The sequence below is a fragment of the Musca domestica genome, unplaced genomic scaffold, assembly GCF_030504385.1.
Source record: "Musca domestica strain aabys unplaced genomic scaffold, Musca_domestica.polishedcontigs.V.1.1 2, whole genome shotgun sequence".
In the NCBI taxonomy this organism is placed as follows: domain Eukaryota; kingdom Metazoa; phylum Arthropoda; class Insecta; order Diptera; family Muscidae; genus Musca; species Musca domestica.
This window is the reverse complement of record NW_026712249.1, coordinates 25,271,217-25,290,945: the sequence shown is the minus strand read 5'-3', so window position 1 is coordinate 25,290,945 and position 19,729 is coordinate 25,271,217. Positions and strand designations below refer to the sequence as shown.

General features: G+C 37.2%; 1 protein-coding gene across 2 annotated transcripts in view; it reads right to left on the bottom strand.

The window, feature by feature from the left end:
* Positions 1-2,691: 2,691 nt before the first annotated feature.
* Positions 2,692-19,729, bottom strand: part of LOC101900593 (proton channel OtopLc) — a 142,496-nt gene continuing 125,458 nt past the window's right edge. For both annotated transcript variants that reach the window (XM_059122014.1, XM_020034671.2), the window contains 4 exons: positions 13,297-13,393; positions 13,030-13,230; positions 7,590-7,750; positions 2,692-4,526 (listed from right to left, as the gene is read on the bottom strand). In XM_059122014.1, the coding sequence (XP_058977997.1) occupies positions 3,381-4,526; positions 7,590-7,750; positions 13,030-13,230; positions 13,297-13,393 (1,605 nt within the window). In that variant the 3' untranslated portion in view covers positions 2,692-3,380. The remainder of the gene's footprint in view (positions 4,527-7,589; positions 7,751-13,029; positions 13,231-13,296; positions 13,394-19,729) is intronic.

Here is a 19,729-nt window from a genome sequence, read left to right as displayed (position 1 = left end):
CACACATATTCCATACATGTATGAAGAAAGTAGGTGATATAATTCAAACCTGGGACATCAGTTCAGGAGAGAAACCTCTACCATAAATGGTCAACATAATTATAACGCAAGTCAGAATATATTTAAATAAAAGATGAGATAGAAAAACTGCAACCAACTTCAGAATGCTGTCATTTCTAAGCCACTCGTCCGACAGCTGTTAAACTTATTCCAGTGACAACTCATTATATTGTTTACAAACGTACAAAAGTATTTTGGTGAGAATTTTCCAGAAAAAAAGTTATTCGTGATGGAATTCAAGCGTGATAGTGTGATTTCTACATATTTGGCTGGAAAACCACAAGTGGCTATCGTTAGAGCACTCCAGCATTTAAATGTGAATAAATCATTTGTGTCTCGTACCATCGCTCGTAACCGTGGAAGTGGAAGAAAGAAAACAGCAAAATCAGCAAAAATGGTTCGAAAAGTAAAGAATCGACTTGAACGAAACCCGCGTCGCAGAGACCGAAAAATGGCTCGTGAGCTGAACATATCGCAGTATTCCATTCGGCAAATATTGAAAAATGAGCTCGGGGTAAGCCATTGAAATTCCAAAAAGTGCAAGAACTTACACCGCAACAGAAAGAAAATAGACTGCAAAAAAGCTAAAGAGCTGCTTCGCTTGGCCGAAAGTGGTAAACTGCCGAATTTGGTTTTCTCCGATGAGAAAATATTCGTTGTCCAGCAGTTTGTAAACAAACAAAATGATCGTGTTTACTTGCCAAAGAGGTCTGCTGAAAATGTGCACCTTCGGTTGGCCACTAGAACTCTAACGCCGGCCATGGTGATGGTGTAGCCCGCCATAATAGCCGATAGTCACTCTCCGCTCGCCTTAATCCACCGTGGCATCAGAATAAATGCCGAATATTATCGCGAAAATATTCTGGAGGGTGTATTAAACCGTTGGGCACGCAAACATTTTGGCCGCAGACCTTGGACATTCCAACAGGACTGAGCACCATCGCACTCAGCACGCGCCACCCAAGAATGGCTACAAAATGAGGTTCCTCGTTTCATTTCCAGCGCATAATGGCCACCAAAATCTCCGGATACCAATCCATTGGACTATTGTGTCTGGAGTACTTTGGAAAGCAAGGTTGGCAGTAAAAAAATTCCATAGTGTCGATCACCTCAAGCAAGCGCTTCGCCGGGAATGGACCAAAATTCAATAAAATAAAAAAAAAATTAAAAATTATGGCGTTTGACTTTGTTGCAGTGTTTTATCTCCTGTACACATACATTCAAATATAACAACGGTCAAATACAACAACGAATTTAGCTCTCACTTTAAAACGAGCGAAACATACTCTTTCATATTTATTTAATATTCCAAGGGTGCTATCGCTCGATTTCCAGAAAACAGTGAAATTCAGAGATCTGCTTTATTGGAGTCTTTAGAACATGGAAGAAAACCTTGAGACTACCTCTACAAAGAAGTTCCCTATGAAGTTATTTCTGATATGGAAAAGGTCCCCTGTGCATAACAGTCCTTCACTTGGAGGGTCTTCTGTATGCCTTCTATGCATTACAAAGATTCTGGATTAATGTGAATAAAATTATCAAAAATATCGAATGTCAAATTTCAAAGCTTTACTTCAAATTATATAAACTATAACTGGATTTCATCGGACGGACGGACAACGTGCAATTGACTCAGGATTTTATGCTGTTCATGAATACATATAAATACTTTATAGAGCCTCCGGAAAATATTTGGGGGTGTAGCAAATGGAATGACTGATTTAATATAACCTCCTTTCTATGGTGGAGGCCTTTGAAAAATTACAGCCCACAAAATGTTACTTTTCAGATTATTGGACATTTTTGAACTGATTCAAATACATTCTTTGATAAAACTCAAAAATCACAAAAGATTATATTTATAAAGGATATTTAGCCGGGGGTTGGCTATTGGGTCCACAGTGCTTTTGCCATGTAATCAACAGTTCAAACCGGAGCATTACATAAAATGTCGACTTAAGTCTTCGTATTTTGAAATTGAAGAATCCGTTGATCCAAATCTAACATCTTCCAGTTCTATGTACACATTCATAAACTGTGTATCATTTTCAAAAATGTTTACCAAAAAAATCGAAATAAAAAATAATAAAAAGGGTCAAAAAATTCAAAAAAAATATGTTTCAAAACGATTGAAATAAAAAACAACAACAATTTCAAATAAAATAATTTGTTTATTTAAAAATTAAATTAAAATAATATTAATACATCATTAGAATATATATAAATATATATAAAATTTAAATAATCTTTGGAATGTCGCTCACAAACAAAACAAATATCTTAATTTTTATTTTCTTATCAATTTCTTTTTTTGATTGCTTTGTTCAGGGGTTTACATTATTTAAAAATAATTAAATAAAATTTACAAACATATATATAATATCTCATTATTTAATAATATATACAATAATATTAATAATTTTTTATTTTTGTGTGTTTTTTTAGTTTCAAAAAATTATTGCCTAAACAAATGAGTTTTAATGACTGAGGAAAGGATGAAATGACAATGGTGGTGGTGGTGATGATTCCTTACAAAGAAGAGCAACAAAATTGGTCAGTAGTTTTATTTTTTTGTCTTTTAAATTACTTTTAAGTTTTTTTGTTCTTGTTATTTTTGTATTTGTGTGTATATTTGTTTTTTGTAGATAGATAGATATATATATTTTTTTCTTTTCTTTGCTTTGCTTTCGTTTAGTTTCCTTATGCCTACAAAAGAAGATCAAAAGAATCCACCTTCGAAGAAGTCATAGAACATCGGTGTCTTTGCTCGGTTTTCTCTCTCTCTCATTCTCTTTCGCTCTCTCTCGCCTTATCCAACATTGAGCCTAAACAAAGCTGAGTTCCTTTTGTGAATTGGCATCGATGAACTCCAGTTGCATATAAACTCATTGACCATTGATGATGTAGACTGGACAAAATGCACGACCATTGCCACCGCCTCCGCCACCAGCACCAGCACTTGATTTCCTCGACGATTGTTGCTTCGATTCCACGACAGTTTCATTATCGGTTGTCTCCAGATCTTCCTCCTCGGTGGCTTCGGTGCCTGTGCCAATTCCACCACCCTCTAACACTACAGTTGTTGTTTCCGAGCCATTGCCACATTTTTCAGCCGGTGGAGCTGATGGTTCACAATTTCCCCTGCCATGGCCATTCGAGGTTGCGACTCCATTACCACCACTACCACTGCCATTACTGTCCGCCTCCTCAATGGTCTCAACTATGGTTGTCGAACAATAACAATACGACAAGTTGGTCTTAAGTTCCTCACAAAATTGTTGTTGTTGCGCAATGCTGGCAATGCGCTCACGGGCTAATTCTCACATGTACGTCGGTTTTAGTTTATAGGCCCGCTTCCAGATTTCACACAAACACACCGTGGAATGGAAACGATAGAATATCGCCAAAGGCATTGAGACATGGGTGATAATGGTCCAGGCCCACAGGCCATAGAAATTCAGCTGTATAGGATGTGACTCGGCCCGAGACTTTTCCAGCGTGCTGATGGCCCACATGGCCAGATTAACAACCAACATAAAGGTAACAATTTCTCGACCTGGTTTCTTACGAATATGTTCCGGTGTCACGGCCTGTCTTCGACTGGCGTCCAATATAAACATAGTTTGACACGCTGTCTGCACAATGGATGCCAAGGCGTTGAGCGGTACCAGCCAATCATCACTTCTCAGCGAAAAGTGTCCCGCAATTACTGTGAAGATGTTATACAAAAATGAACCCGTCTGGGCACCCACCAGCAGAATATCATCCAAGGAGAAACTGCGATAGGCATCGTACTGCAGATGACGTATTTGAATCATTCCCACCAGCGTGGCTATTGTTGCTGTGCCATAGATAAACAATTCACAAATCGTCACCTCCATTACGGCCAAGGCCACAAAGTCCGGTCGTGAGATCAATACGAAGAATAGAATCAAAGAAATTATGGTCAGCACCAAAATCAGAATACCCACAAACAGGCCCTTGTGGGCCCGGGCACAGTCCACCGAATAGTGGTGTGGAGATCGTTTAACCGGTGAACTTATCATATCGGGTCGTTGGGGTTTCGGTATCTGTGGTCGGGAGATACTCTTCCACATGACATACAGGATGGCAGCACATATCAGAGAATATTCAATCGTGCAGGGAAACAGGAAGGGTGAGGCATCCTGCACCAATGTTCCCAAAATATTTGTACGTCGACATTCAAATATCTGATAGGGACCCTTCAGGCCTCGTGGTACGCGCAGCAGGACGTTTGGATCTGATGGTGCCAACACAGAGTGAGCCCTTGAATGTCCCGGTATTCGATGTGATATGCGCAGCGTTCGATTTTCGGGATTATAAAATGTCAATATTTCGTGTTTTGTTTCCTGTATCAGGACATTCAGCCAAACGGCAAGATTCGTTCCAATCATATGCATCAATCCGAAACGGGCTATGATTTTATAGCGATAGACTTTGATTTGCTGCAAAAAAAGAAGCAGATGAGAGAATTAAAATTTGAGAGAATTACTTTGGGTTGTTTTTCGGAGATGTTGAAATGTAACTGTTGTAATATACAGGGTGAGATGAAAAAACTGCAACCAACTGCAGACTGCTGTCAATTCTAAGCCACTCGTCCGACAGGTGTTAAAATTATTCCAGTGATAGCTCATTATATTGTTTACAAGCGTACCCAAAGCATTTTGGTGAGAATTTTAAAGAAAAAAAGTTGTTCGTGATCGAATTCAAGCGTGATAGTGTGATTTCTTTATATTTGGCTGGAAAACCACAAGTGGCTATCGTTAGAGCCCTCCAGCATTTAAATGTGAACAAATCTTTTGTGTCTCGTACCATCGCTTGTTACCGTGATACTGGTACCGTAGCCCGACATCAAGGAAGTGGGCGGAAGAAAACAGCAACGTAAGCAAAAATGGTTCGAAAAGTAAAGAAGCGACATGATCGAAACCCGCGTCGCAGTTGCCGAAAAATGGCTCGTGAGATGAACATATCATAATACTCCATTTGGCATATATTGAAAAATGAGCTCGGAGTAAAACCATTTAAATTCCAAAAAGTGCAAGAACATACACCCAAGAGAAAGAAAATAGATTCAAAAGAGCTAAAGAGTTGCTTCGCTTGGCCGAAAGTGGTGAACTGCCAAATTTGGTTTTCTCCGAAGAGAAAACATTCGTTATCCAGCAGTTTGTAAACAAACTAAATAATGTGTTTATTTGCCAAAGAGGTCAGCTGATAATGTGCACCTTCGGTTGGCCACCAGAACTCAAACGCCGGCCCTGGTGATGGTGTGGGTCGCCTTAACGGCCGATGGTTACCCTATTAACCGTATTAATCGACCGTGGCATCAATATTATCGCGAAAATATTAAAGTCTTGGGCACGCAAACATTTTTGCCACAGACCTTGGACATTCCGACAGGACTCAGCACCATCGCACTCAGCACGCGCCACCCAAGAGTGGTTACAAAATGAGGTTCCTCGCTTCATTTCCAGCGCACAATGGCCACCAAAATCTCCGGATACCAATTCGTTGGACTATTGTGTCTGTAGTATTTTGGAAAGCAAGTTTGGCACTAAAAAATACCAAAGTGTCGATCATCTCAAGAAAGCGCTTCGCCGGGAATGGGCCAAAATACCGCAGAGCAACATTCGGACAGCGTGTGTCATTGGCCGTTTGAAGGTCATTATTCGTGCCAAAGGTGACCAATTCGAACAAATCTAAACTTATTCTAAAATTTCATGCCATTTTCGAAATTTTTTGGTTTCATTCAATAAGATTTAAAACAAAAAATGTAAAAATTATGGTGTTTGACTTTGTTGCAGTTTTTTTTTATCTCACCCTGTATTCAGTATATTTACGATTTATCAAATTTGTTATCTGAAATGTTGCAAGTTCGGTACATGTACTTTATTACCGGACCGATAGAGGCCGGTGTCAAAACAAATTGGTCCAAGATTTCCATTTGACGGTAATCACCGATATTTGGTATTTTTATGATCCTAAGTCCATTTTCACGTTGTTTTGAATTTGGCCCTGCCCTGAATTTCTTTACTTATTTAAGAATATTTCAATCCAACATTTTTAAATCGAATAGTGTAAAAAATCAAAAAAAACCCGCATTGTTTGAAAAAAATTGATAAAACATTTAGGGAACTCGTTGATAAAATACCTTTGATTTTTCAAAGAATTCCAGCTAAATCGTAGCCGTGATTTCTAGGAGAGTTTTTCATGGAACTCTTACCAAAAATCGTTGATGTCTTTAACTTTCACCAATGAAATCCTGAACACAAAATCATGAAATGTCAATATGTTTATACCATCCACCATACATAGTATGGATGGTATATTTAGTTCGCCATTCCGTTTGTAACTCATCGAAATAATCATTTTAGACCTGTCCGTCCGTCTGTTGTAATCACGCTATAGTCAAAACGAATTAAGATATGAAGCTAAAATTTTGCACAGATCTCTCTTTTCTCTGGAGGCAGGCCAAGTTCGAAGATGGACTATATCGGTCCGTGATATCGTATAACCCCCATATAACGGTACCCCCGATACTCGGTATTTTGATGATTTTAGCCACATTTTTCAACGGAGTTGTCCAAAAATCAACACAAGGAATTCCTTGCGAGTACTTCATCCCTTAAAAGATAATTATCAATATAGGTCCACGATATCGTATAGCCCCCATATAACGGTATCTCCCGATATTCGGTATTTTGATGATTTTAGCCACATTTTTCAATGGGATTGTCTGAAATTCTACATAGGGTGTTCTTTGTGAATACTTTACACTTAGACAGAGCTTTGTCTATATAGGTCCACAATATTGTTCATCCCCCGATATATTGGCACCTTTTTTATATTAATAAAATATGATTTTTTTACAAAATATTCTTAAAGAGATCTTGGTTATATTTAAATTGTGGATTTCAAAAAACTCACAGTAGACTTGTCGAATTTTTAATTTTTTTAAACTAGAGCAAAAATAGTGTTTTATTAATTTCCAGGAAATTGTACAGTTTTTAAAAATATTTTTTATAGAACTAAATCATGAATTTTCTACGAAATTTGTGGATTTTTGAAAATCTCCCTTTGTCATATTTAAATATTTATTTAATTATTCTTTAAGGAACCGACCATCGTGAATTTTTTATAAATATTTTTAAAAATTTCTGACCTTTCTAGCATATAATCATGAATTTGTCGAATAATTTATAAATCATTTCTAGATTTTTTGAATAGATTTGTCGGGATATCATGCCAAGAAATTAAGGATTTCTTAAGAAAACCAGAGCCAATTGAATAAAGAACTGAAAAAAAAATTCAAAAGCAACACTTCGAAAATATTACAAATCACCTATTTAAAAAAATTACATGTAAAGCACTGCCGCGTTACCCAACTATATGCATATAAATTCGGTTTACAATCAATACGGAAAAATATTTTTTTTCAGAATGGCTAACATACTTATGACTGATTTTTGTTTACATTATTTTAAGTAGATCAAATATACACATCTACTTACCTCATTATTCAAAAATATAAAATACATTTGAATAAAAATGAATGCCATTCTCGTGGCGGGTGTCAGAGCCAACAAAACATTGTGACATTTTGTATCCGGATTCAATTCAAAATATTGACCAAATTCCAGGCCAGAATATATCATGCTACCAATACCGAAGGCTGTAAAGAAATAAAAAAACAAAGTTAAACAAAACAACAAGAAATGTAAATTTTTTCTTTGCACAGAACTAAGAAGCAACATTAAAGTCATTTAAAAGCAAACACGATAAATAAAGGACAGCGGTCCCCACGACCAACTATCAAAAATTTTCCGTTTAATTTCCTGCAAAAACAAAAGCAGCTAAAATAACGATGAACAGAAAACGGAGACGGATATAAAAGCGACAACAAATTTAATTCGAAATTCCAGCGAGACTTGTGAGTCTGAGTGTGTGTGTGCGTGGGTTTGTCTGACACTCTTGATACTCTGTCCTCCCCCTTGGAGATAAGCAGACTTTAAGAAAACTTAAAGATAATTCGCACACAATTGAATTATGACGGGATTGCAAGGATTTTCTGTGTGTGTGTGTCTGTTTTCACTCAACCGTTTTGGTGTTTTTTTTTCGCTAACATGGGGTTTTCTGAAACAAAAGAAGAAAAAATACAAACAACAACGACATAAAAAACAACTCCAGTAAAATACAAACCATGAGGCCCTAAAGTATAGCCATTACATGTAGCATAAATTAAATGTGTAAATTGAAGAAGTCTAAGTAATCCTGTTGGCAAAGGGAGAGAGATGGAGACACTTGGATGGGGGAATTTAAGTGCTATACATAAACATATATTATTTTTCATCCAACAGCGAAAGAAGGAAAAAAGTGATATTATTCAAGAGCAGAAATGTCTAAATGTAATTAGTTCTTCTATCCTAATTTCCCTTCCCTTCTCCATACCAATAAGGAAAGGATTTTTTACGTCATCTTGATACCGATTACACTGTCACTATCTACGCCAATAACGATTGTAAGTGAATGGGAAGTGAAAACGGCAAAATTCTGATAAAAACTGAACAAAAGTTAAATCATATGCCAAACCGATCCCTTTTAAATTTCATAGTTTTAAAGAAAACATTTTATTTCCAAAGCATGATATCAAATATTGGGAAATTTCATGAAAAATGTTACAAAAAATACTAATACCGATGGATGTATACCTTCAGCCAATATTCGATTATTTAAATATATTTTGACTTATGATTATTCAAATTGTTGATACTCTATGGATTAGGTTCCGAAGGAATGGGTCAATATTGTCCATTTCGCATTGGACCTAAATAAATATGATATAAATATTTAGAAGTGCCAGGTTTGGACTATATTGGTTACTTCCTTCACTTTATATGAGATATGTGATAGTTTCTTGAAAATATTAAAATATATAAAATATAGTACCAGATATAGTCGACCGAAGTATCCCATTTTCAAACTTCATCTCATACAGATAAAAAATATTGGTATGGGCACAATTACAAGAAAATCGAACTTTTACAGGGTGATATGAAAAAACTGCATCCAATTTCAGACTGCTGTCATTTCTAAGCCACTCGTCCGAAAGCTGTTAAAATTGTTCCAGTAACAGCTCATTATCTCTCACCAAAATATATTTTCCAGAAAAAAAATTATTCGTGATGGAATTCAAGAGTGATAGTGTGATTTGTTTATATTTGGCTGGAAAACCACGAGTGGATATCGTTAGAGCACTCCAACATTAAAATGTGAATAAATGTTTTGTTTCTCGTACCATCGCTCGTTACTGTGATACTGGTAGCGTAGCCCGACGTCAAGGAAGTGGACGGAAGAAAACAGCAACATCAGCAGAAATGGTTGGAAAAGTAAAGAAGCGGCTTAATCGAAACTCGCATTGCCGTGGCCAAAAATGGCTCGTAAGCAGAACATATCGCTAAATTTCATTCGGCAAATATTGAAAAATGAGCTCGGGGTACAGCCATTGAAATTCCAAAAAGTGCAAGAACTTACACCGCAACAGAAAGAAAATAGACTCAAAAGAGCTAAAGAGTTGCTTCGCTCGGCCAAAAGTAGCGAACTGCCGAATTTGTTTTCTCCGATGAGAAAACATTCGTTGTCCAACAGTTTGCAAACAAACAAAATGATCGTGTTCACATGTCAAAGAGGTCAGCTGAAAATGTACAATTCGGTTGGCCACCAGAACTCAAGTGCCGCCCATGGTGATGGTGTGGACCGCCATAAGAGCCGATGGTCGCTCTCCGCTCGTATTAATCGACGTTGGCATCAACAAAAATGACGAATATTATTGCGAAAATATTCTGGAGGGTGTATTAAAGCCTTGGGCACGCAAACATTTTGGCCGCAGATCTTGGACATTCCAACAGGACTCAGCACCATCGCACTCAGCACGAGCCACCCAAGAATGGTTACAAAATTAGGTTCCTCGCTTCATTTCCAGCGCACAATGGCCACCAAAATCTCCGGATAACTATCCGTTGGACAATTGTGTCTGGAGTATTTTGAAAAGCAAGGTTTTGGGTACCAGAAGGAGTGGACCGATATATCCGATCTTCAAAGCAGAGCTTGGGTTAATAAAAAAAGTATTGTTATGTATGTAATTTGAAGAAAACCGGATGCTTATTTCGGATTTTATGATCGTTTTTTTTTTTTTTATTCAAAACTTTGGTACCAGAAGGAATGGTCCGATCTCTACCATCATTGAAAATGGAAATATTTAGATGTGCGAAGTCTGAATAGAATCGGATGAGCTTCATGAATATTCAAAATTGTAACAATTTTTTTTTTTTTTTTTTTGGGGGGGGGGATACTGTTGCGGTTCATACGAAGACATGAATCTGTATAGGCAATTTTTGTGTAATAGGAGGGAGTACCAATTTCGTTTTCCAAATACCAAATTTTAAAACAATTCCTGTAAAAACTTTGACAAAATTCGCAGAATATCAGGAGGTTCAGTTATATGGGGACAATGTAAAAATTTGGTCCGGTATGGACAGCTATTCGTGTTAAAACTATGACTAAAAAAAACATATATATGGGCTGAAAACTCCACGGCCCTAAAATGCATTTTAGTAAAATTTCATCAACCTACTTCATTTCGGTCGGAAGCTAGACTGATTTCCCCAGACGAACAGACATATATTGAATTTTATACTGATCAAGCATACGTATACTTTATGGCGTTCGAAATTGATATTCCGATGAGTTACAGACGGAAAAACAAACTGAATAGTCGCTTGGTACTATGACGGAGGGTGTTAAAATATCGGCAAATTATTTTGCGTTTTTTAGAGGGATTATTTTCAAAATGTTCACCTTCCGTGGGAGAGGTACCAGAAGGGCTGGACCGATATACCCAATATGAACGTTACATCTTTGATTGGCAAAAATATTGATTATACAAAGTCGAATTTATGGCTCGATTCTCACAAAAATTTCACATGGAGGTAGGGGTGGTGTCAGAATAGAATCCTACGATCGAATTTTTGGTAAGTGTTGAAAAGAACCAAAAACTGAAAAAAAACAATTATAAACCAATTTTGCATTGAGTTAGAGTTTAAGGCTGGGAAGAAGCCTACCAATTGGAATGGTCACCATATAATATTTAGAGGGTAAAATGGACCATAACTGTTGTGTACAAAGATACACATTTCCATGAAAATATTCCAATAAATAAGTTATTTTTTAATTTTTTAAATTTTATTATAATTTTTTATATTGCATTGAATTGTACAATTTGTATTATAAACAGATCACAATTTTCTTCACGAAATTTTGCATGGAGGTAAGGTTAGAATAGAAGCCTATAATTATGGTTGATACGGCCAAAAATGTGTTTCGTTATAAAACGATTTTAGTTACTAGGTCTCTTTGGACCAAATTGGTTTAAGGCCATTTAAAATCGATCTAGGGGTTTCTGTTCATCTGTCCTCCGGGCTGATACGCAGGCACATCATCATATTATTGTCAAACTTAGATCGAGTTCGAAGATGGGCAACATCGGTCCATTTCTTTTGGTACCTCCCTCACAAAAGGTCAACATTTTCAAAGAAATAATTTACATAATAGAACAAGAAAGGATAACCGATTTTTTTAAACTTTGAAAGTCATAAAATTCGTATAACTGCTAGGTCAGGTGTGAAAATGGACAGTATCGATCTCCGTCCATCAAGAACCTCCCCTACCAATGGTACAATTTTTGAATGATCATATCTCTCATGAAATGTGAAACAAGTACCCGAATCTTTTCATATTTCACACATCCCAATATTTTTAATAAACAAAGATCTGGTGTGACCATCCCCACAACAGATCAAAATTTTGAATAATTTTTTATCCAATAAAACGCGAAACAAGCACCTGCTTATTGACTCCCTAAACAAGATCAATATTTCTACCTCCTCCACAAAGGGCTCAAAAGTTTGAATAAACTATATCTTTCATAAAATAACAAAAAAGCATTTGATTCTTTCTAGTTTTCGAAAATTCCAATATTTATACGGTATCAATACCTCCCCCACAAAGGGGCAAAAGTATTTATATTAATGTCTCTCATAACTTGCAAATCAAGTCAAAGATTATTTTCAAACTTGGTATGTCCTAATATTTTTCTCAATCAAAGACCTGATGTAAATATGGAATTTATTAACTCCAACCCCATCTGGTACCCCTCCCACAAAAGTTCAAAAGTTCAGTCTTGATTATTCGCATAAAATTAGAAATAAATGTTCGATTTTCTTTAGATTTTGCAAATAACAATATTTTTATCAGTGTTCCAAATTTGAGGACTTTTGAGGATAGCCGATTTATCAATAAGTTAAGTTCTCCGTCATGTAAAAACTACTATTTATTTTTATCTTGGTAATCCCGAAGCGTTTCCTGCCTTATAAATAACTTTTCCTCCGGTCTTAATAATGTAAACAAAATTTGATACTTTTCCTCGAAGCTATACATATTTTCCCACAATTTGTCTCTGCCATTGATTAATGAAACTTTCAAACTCAAGTCCTATGTTATCATTGTAGTTATAGAAATATTTTCTCATTTGTTATAGCAATAAATATGAGCTCATTATTGCAGAGTCCTGGTACTGTCGTATGCTGCAGAGGCTGAGCTTTCTGGTAAATAACGAGAACAACTCACAATAAATAGGAATCCTTTATTGTTTTCAAAAAAGGAAAAAAATATTTATATACGAGTATGTGCGAGTTACATTAAAACCCCATTTCAAAACAAATCCATTATAAACTATTTCTCTCTCGCTGGCATTTAAAAGCATCCCGCACACATACTCACCCACAAACAATTCAAAACTTTTTACTATAAAATTTATTACTACAGCATTCATAAATCTCTGGCAAAGTCGAACAATAGTGCGAAGCACAACAAAACAGACCCATTTACTTCACTTACCTACAGCACCCATACGCAAGTAGAAACTACCGTAATGATGTTGCCGCCCCAGGGGTGATAATAGAGAGGGTCGTCTCGCCGATGATATGGCCGGTGGCATACGCTTGTTGCGATGCGTTGATGTACTATCCGTATCCGATTCATCCATACTCTCCGAAGCACTAGTCGAACGGGTCTTGGCCGAGAGTTTTGTGGGAGAAGCTAGAATCAAAGGGAAATATACGATTAGTAGACGAAATCTAATTAACGTATGTTGGCGTTGGTTACCTATATTGGCCGGAATTTTTGGTCGTCCCCATAGCAGCGTGGCATACATGAAAAGTAGGAATATCATACTACCAATGTAAAGATATAAATAATACACCTAGACGAAGGAGGAAGAGAGAAAGGAGAAGAATCAAATATGTTAATGACATCTTAATTATACAGAAAAAATTAAATAATGTTTTATATGTATATGAGTGTGTAGGTGTTTATGTCATGGTGGCGTAATTTAGATGTCACACATCAAAATGTTAATTTATGAACACTTGCAACTTAATGTCAGGAGGTTTTTTTTTCTTAATTCACGCATGTATGTATGTACATCTAATATATTCGGTACACACAAAAGTAATGAGCAAACCCCACCTGCATTCTCCAAAAAAATTAACCCATCTTGTAAAGGATTTAAGTTCTTAAAGGCATTTAAGGTACATATATATGACGTATTTCTATACCGTCAGCTTTATGAAGATATACAGGGTGAAATAAAAACCTGCAACAAAGTAAAACGCCATAATTTTTACGTTTTTATACCCTCCACCACAGTATGAAGGGTATATTAACTTTGTCATTCCGTTTGTAGCTCCTCGAAATACTCATGTCAGACCCAACAAAGTATATATATTCTTGATCAGCGTAAAATTCTAAGACTTAGCGATGTCCGCTTGTCTGTATGTCCGTCTGCTTGTCCGTAGTAATCAAGCTATCTTTCGAACGAATTGAGATAGACGGTTACAATTTTGCACACATGTTTATTTTGCCAGTAGGCAGGTTAAGTTCGTAGTTAGGCCATGTAGGTCCACGTTTTCATATAGCCCCCATGGTACTTCACTATATTCGGTATTTTAATGATTTTTGCGACATTATTCACCGGAATTCTTTTAAATTTGGTGTTTGAAGTTCGAAATGGATACTACAGCCTAAGACAGAAAATTGTCTGTGCAGGTCCACGTCTTCGCATAGCCCCATATAACGGTACCTCCCTGTATTCGGCATATTGATGATTTTAGCTACATTATTCACCGGAATTGTTTCAAATTTGGTATTTAAAATTCGTAATGGATACTACAGCCTATGACAGAAAATTGCAGGTCCAGGTCTTCGTGTAGCCCCCATATATCAGTACCTCCCTATATTCGGTATTTTGACGATTTTATGTACAATACTCACCGAAATTGTTTGAGATGTCTTATTTCAAGTTCGTAATGGGTGACAGAAAATTGTCTATGCAGGTCCACGTCTTCGTAGAACTCCGATATAACGGTACCTCCCTATATACGGTATTTTGATTTTTTTAGCTACATTATTCACCGTTTATTTTAAGTTTCGAATTTGAATATTATAATGGCTTATGACAAACAAAGCCTAAGTAGGTTCACGTCGTATAGCCCCCAATATAGCGGCTATATTCGAAATATTTAAGATTTTAACAGAATTTTTAACGGATTTTATTTTTTGAAAATTTCCAAATTCGTTCCAAATGATAAAGGGTATTTAAAGTTCGGCCCGGCCGAACTTACTGCTTTTTAACTTTTTTTTTTTTAATTTAATTGAATAAAATCAAAAAATGTCGGAAATAGCATCAAATTTTAGAATACGTTTAGATTTACTCGACTTGGTTACCTTTGGCACGAATTATGGCCTTCAAACGGGCAATGAAACCGTCACACGATGCCCGGTATTTTGGCCCATTCTCGGCGAAGCGCTTGCTTGAGGTGATCGACACATTGGTATTTTTTGGTGCCAACCTTGCTTTCCAAAATACCTCAGACACAATAGTCCAACGAATTGATATCCGGAAATTTTGTTGGCCATTGTGCGCTGGAAATGAAGAGGGGAACCTCATTTTGTAACCATTCTTCAGTGGCGAGTGCTGAATGCGATGGTGCTGAGTCCTGTTGGTATGTCCAAGGTCGGCGGCCAAAATTTCGGTGGCCATTGTGCGCTGGAAATGAAGCGAGGAACCTCATTTTGTAACTATTCTGAAGTGGCGCGTGCTGAATCCTGTTGGAATATCCAAGGTCTGTGGCCAAAATGTCTTTAATACACCCTCCAGAACAGTTTCGCGATAATATTAGGCATTTATTCAGATGCCATGGTCGGTTAAAACGAGCAAAGAGCGACCATCGGCTGTTATGGTGGCCCACACCATCACCATGACTGGCGCTTGAGTTCTGGTGGCCAACCGAAGGTGCACATATTCATCTGACCTCTTTGGCAAGTAAACACGATCATTTTGTTTGTTTACAAACTGTTGGACAACGAATGTTTTCTCATCGGAGAAAACCAAATTCGGCAGTTCACCACTTTCGGCCAAGTGAAGCAACTCCTTAGCTCTTTTCAGTCTATTTTCTTTCTGTTACGGCTTTCAATGGCTGTATCCTGAGCTCAATTTTCAACATTTTCCGAATGAAATATTGCGATATGTTCAGCTCACGAACCATTTTTCGGCCGCTGATACGCGGGTTTCGATCAAGTCGCTTCTTTACTTTTCGAACCATTTCTGCTGATGTTGCTGTTTTCTTCCGTCCACTTCTTTGACGTCGGACTACGCTACCAGTGTCACGGTAACGAGAGATGGTATGAGACATAAAAGATTTATTCACACTTAATTGTTGGAGTGCTCTGACGATAGTCACTTGTGGTTTTGAAGCCAAATATAAAGAAATCACGCTTGAATTCCATCACGAATAACATATTTGCTGGAAAATTCTCACCAAAATGCTGGAATGACAGCAATCTGAAGTTGGTTGCATGTTTTTCATCTCACCCTGCATATTAGTTACCTCTGAAACCAAACTATAACTGATCTAAAGCCAAATTTTGATAGGTGGTATGATCTACCTCAAATAAATTCCTTTCTTATGGGAGCTATACTAAGTACGCATAGTGGTGTAGGGTATCATGTAGTCGGCCCCGCCGAATTTTCACTTTTCCTTACTGTTTGTTTTATACCCTCCACCTTGGAAAGGAGGGTATATTAACTTTGTCATTCCGTTTGTAACATCCCTAAATATTCGTCGTAGATCCCATAAGGTATATGTAATATTTCGTACTCAGCTTAAAATTCTATGTTGATTTAACGATCACCGTCTTTTTGTCTGTCCGCATGTCTCTCTGTCTTTCCGTTTGTCTGTTGAAATCACGATACAGCCCACAATATTTGACGTAGAGCGTCAAAATTTAGCAGAACAATTTGTATTGTGTCTAGGATGGTTGGCAGTGAAAATGAGAAGTATCGGTCCACGTTTTGGTATATTCGCCATATAATGGTACCTCCCGATATTCGGTATTTTGATAATTTTTGCCACATTTTTCCATGGATTTGTCTGAAAATTGGTATTTGTAAATCATAATGGGTCCTAGTTCGTGTGGCGAAATATTGCATGTATGGGTCCACGCTTTGGTATAGCCCCCATATAACGGTACCTCCCGAGTTTTGGTATTTTGATGATTTTTGCCACATTTTTTAACGGATTTGTCTAAAAATGTGTTCTAGCTCTGGTGGCGAAACATTGAATGTATAGGTCCACGTTTTGGTATAGTCCCCATATAACCTCCCGGTACCTCCCGATATTCGGTATTTTGGTGGTTTTTGTCATATTTTTTCATGGATTTGTCTAAAAATTGGTATTTGTTGGTCATAATGAGTTCTGGCTGCGGTGCCAAAACATTGTATGTATAGGTCTACGTTTTGGTATAGCTTCCATATTCGGTATTTTGATGATTTTTGCCATATTTCTTCGCTGATTTGTCTAAAAATTGGTATTTGTGGGTTATAATGGGTTCTAATGTTTTCTAAGTTGGAGAGTATTAAAAGTTCGGCTTAACTTAATGTTTTCTTACTTGTTTTTTTTTTTTTTTTTCAATATATTTTCCAAGTCTATATGTCGAGCTCCTGAGTTTCACATAAATCATTGACTACCTAGGCAACATTTTTGAAGCTAACAACTTTTTTCAATTTTCTTTCATGCCCCATATGTCTCCCCATTTAGGCCAAACATAACATGACTACCAGCAGCCGAAAAGTGTTTGTTAATTTTTTGGCGACAAATGGAAAATAACATCATCGCCAGTTCCAGCAGCATTAAACATCAGACGATATCACAAGGCAACACCGTAAGTCAGTCAGTCACTCAGTCTGATAGACAAAATGAACGGATAAACGACGAAAAAGACTGGCAGACAGTTTGGGGACACACTTTGAAATATGTTGCTGAACGAACGAACGAAAAGTTAATGTTGTAAGCAATTGAACATGACATTTGCCTGTAGCAGCCGAAAACATGCTGCCGGTACGGGGAGGAAACAATCCTTGTTGGAACAGAGGAAATGCCGTGGAACTCCCACCCAAAATAAGGTAGCAGTGTTACATCAGCGAACAGAGTTTTAAGAGACAACATCAGCTCATCATTGATGTTGGTGGAGTTGTTTTTGTTTTTGTAATAATCGTTCGCATAGTATGTCTACCTACTTAACGTTGTGTTGTCGTACGTTTCGTTTCGTTTTTTTTTGTCTCCTGGAGTATTTCATGTATGACAGGCATACAAATTTCTGACATTGTCTGCTGCCAGTTTCGAAAATTGATTTTACGGTTTTTTTGGTTCATTAATTTCCGGTGCCAAGGCATAAAACAAACATCCCCCCCTCAATGATGTTCATTGTAGCCCCATTCCTTGTACGTAACATTATTTTGTAAGATTATGTTGGGGGTGTTCATGGGAAGTTTTTTTATCTTTTCTGTGATAAAAAGAATAAAAAACTTTTAATTTTCCCCCAAAAAAAATTGTTATAATTTTATTCCAAATATAATTTAAAACACATCATTTATGATTTTCCACCACAGTTTCGTTCTTTTCTTGGGGTCATTTATGCAAATGTTAAATAATCAATTTATCTCATTTACATTCATCATCTGGTAATGTCTTATTTAATATTCATTTAGCAAACCGACTTCCAACACCACAGATCGTTGTTCTTTTATGGTTGTTTAATTATACGAAGTGAAAAGTTCTCGGAGTTTGTTACACCAACTGACGGTATTCATGGATGCACAGATTGTATTAGTATTCGAAAATATAAACGAAGTGAAAACTTGTCTGTATGTATATATCATCATGCGTGGGAATAGTAAACCCAGCAGACAATGGGTTTATTAAGTACATTTTGGTGATAGTTACTACTTTTGCACTAAATTGGAAATGGGGTTGATGTAAGGAGGTGTTTTTTAAAATGTATACTAAGTGTAACAATTGTACGAAATGGTACTACATTTGGTACAATTCCGTTTCGTGTGAACGGAAGTAAATGCGAATTTGAAATGTTCATATTGGGGACTCTGATGGGGAATTTGATGTTGGAGGCGCTATTCTGGTGTAGCCTGGACATATTGAGATGGTTTCGGAAATACAGGGTGGATGAAAAAACTGTAACCAACTTCAGACTGCTGTAATTTCTGCTGCTGCTGTCGTCCGACAGCTGTTAAAATTATTCCAGTGACAGCTCATTATATTGTTTACAAGCGTACAAAAGCATTTTGATGAAAATTTTCCAGAAACAAAGTTATTCGTGATGGAATTTAAGCGTGATAGTGTGATTTCTTTATATGTGGCTGGAAAACCTCAAATGGTTATCATTAGAGCACTCCAACATTTAAATGTGAATAAATCTTTTATGTCTCGTACCATCACTCGTTACCGCGATACTGGTAGCGTAGCCCGACGTCAAGGAAGTGGACGAAAGAAAACAGCAACATCAGCAGAAATGTTTCAAAAACTACAGCAGCGACTTGATCTAAACCTGCGTCGCAGTGGCCGAAAAATGGCTCGTGAGCTTAACATATCGCAATATTCCATTCGGTAAATATTGAAAAATGAGCTCGCGGTAAAGCCATTAAAATTCCAAAAACTGCAAGAACTTACACCGCGAAGGAAAGAAAATAGACTCAAAAGAGCTAAAGAGTTGCTTCGCTTGGCCGAAAGTGGTGAACTGCCGAATTTGGTTTTCTCCGATGAGAAAATGTTCGTTGCCCAGCAGTTTGTAAAAAAACAAATAAAATGATAGTGTTTACTTGCCACAGTCAGCCGAAAAAAGTCAGTGGTCAGCTGAAAATGTGCACCTTCGGTTGACCACCAGAACTCAAGCGCCGGCCATGGTGATGGTGTGTGCCGCCATAACAGCCGATGGTCGCTTGGGCACTCAAACATTTTGGCCACAGACCTTGGACATTCCAACAGGACTCAGCACGCGCCACCCAAGAGTGGTTGCAAATTGAGGTTCCTCGCTTCATTTCCAGCGCACAATTTACCTCAAGCAAGCGCTTCGCCGGGAATGGGCCAAAATACCGCAGAGCAACATTCGGGCAGCGGTTTCATAGGCGTTTGAAGGCCATAAAGGTGACCATTTCGAACAAATCTAAACTTATTCTAAAATTTGA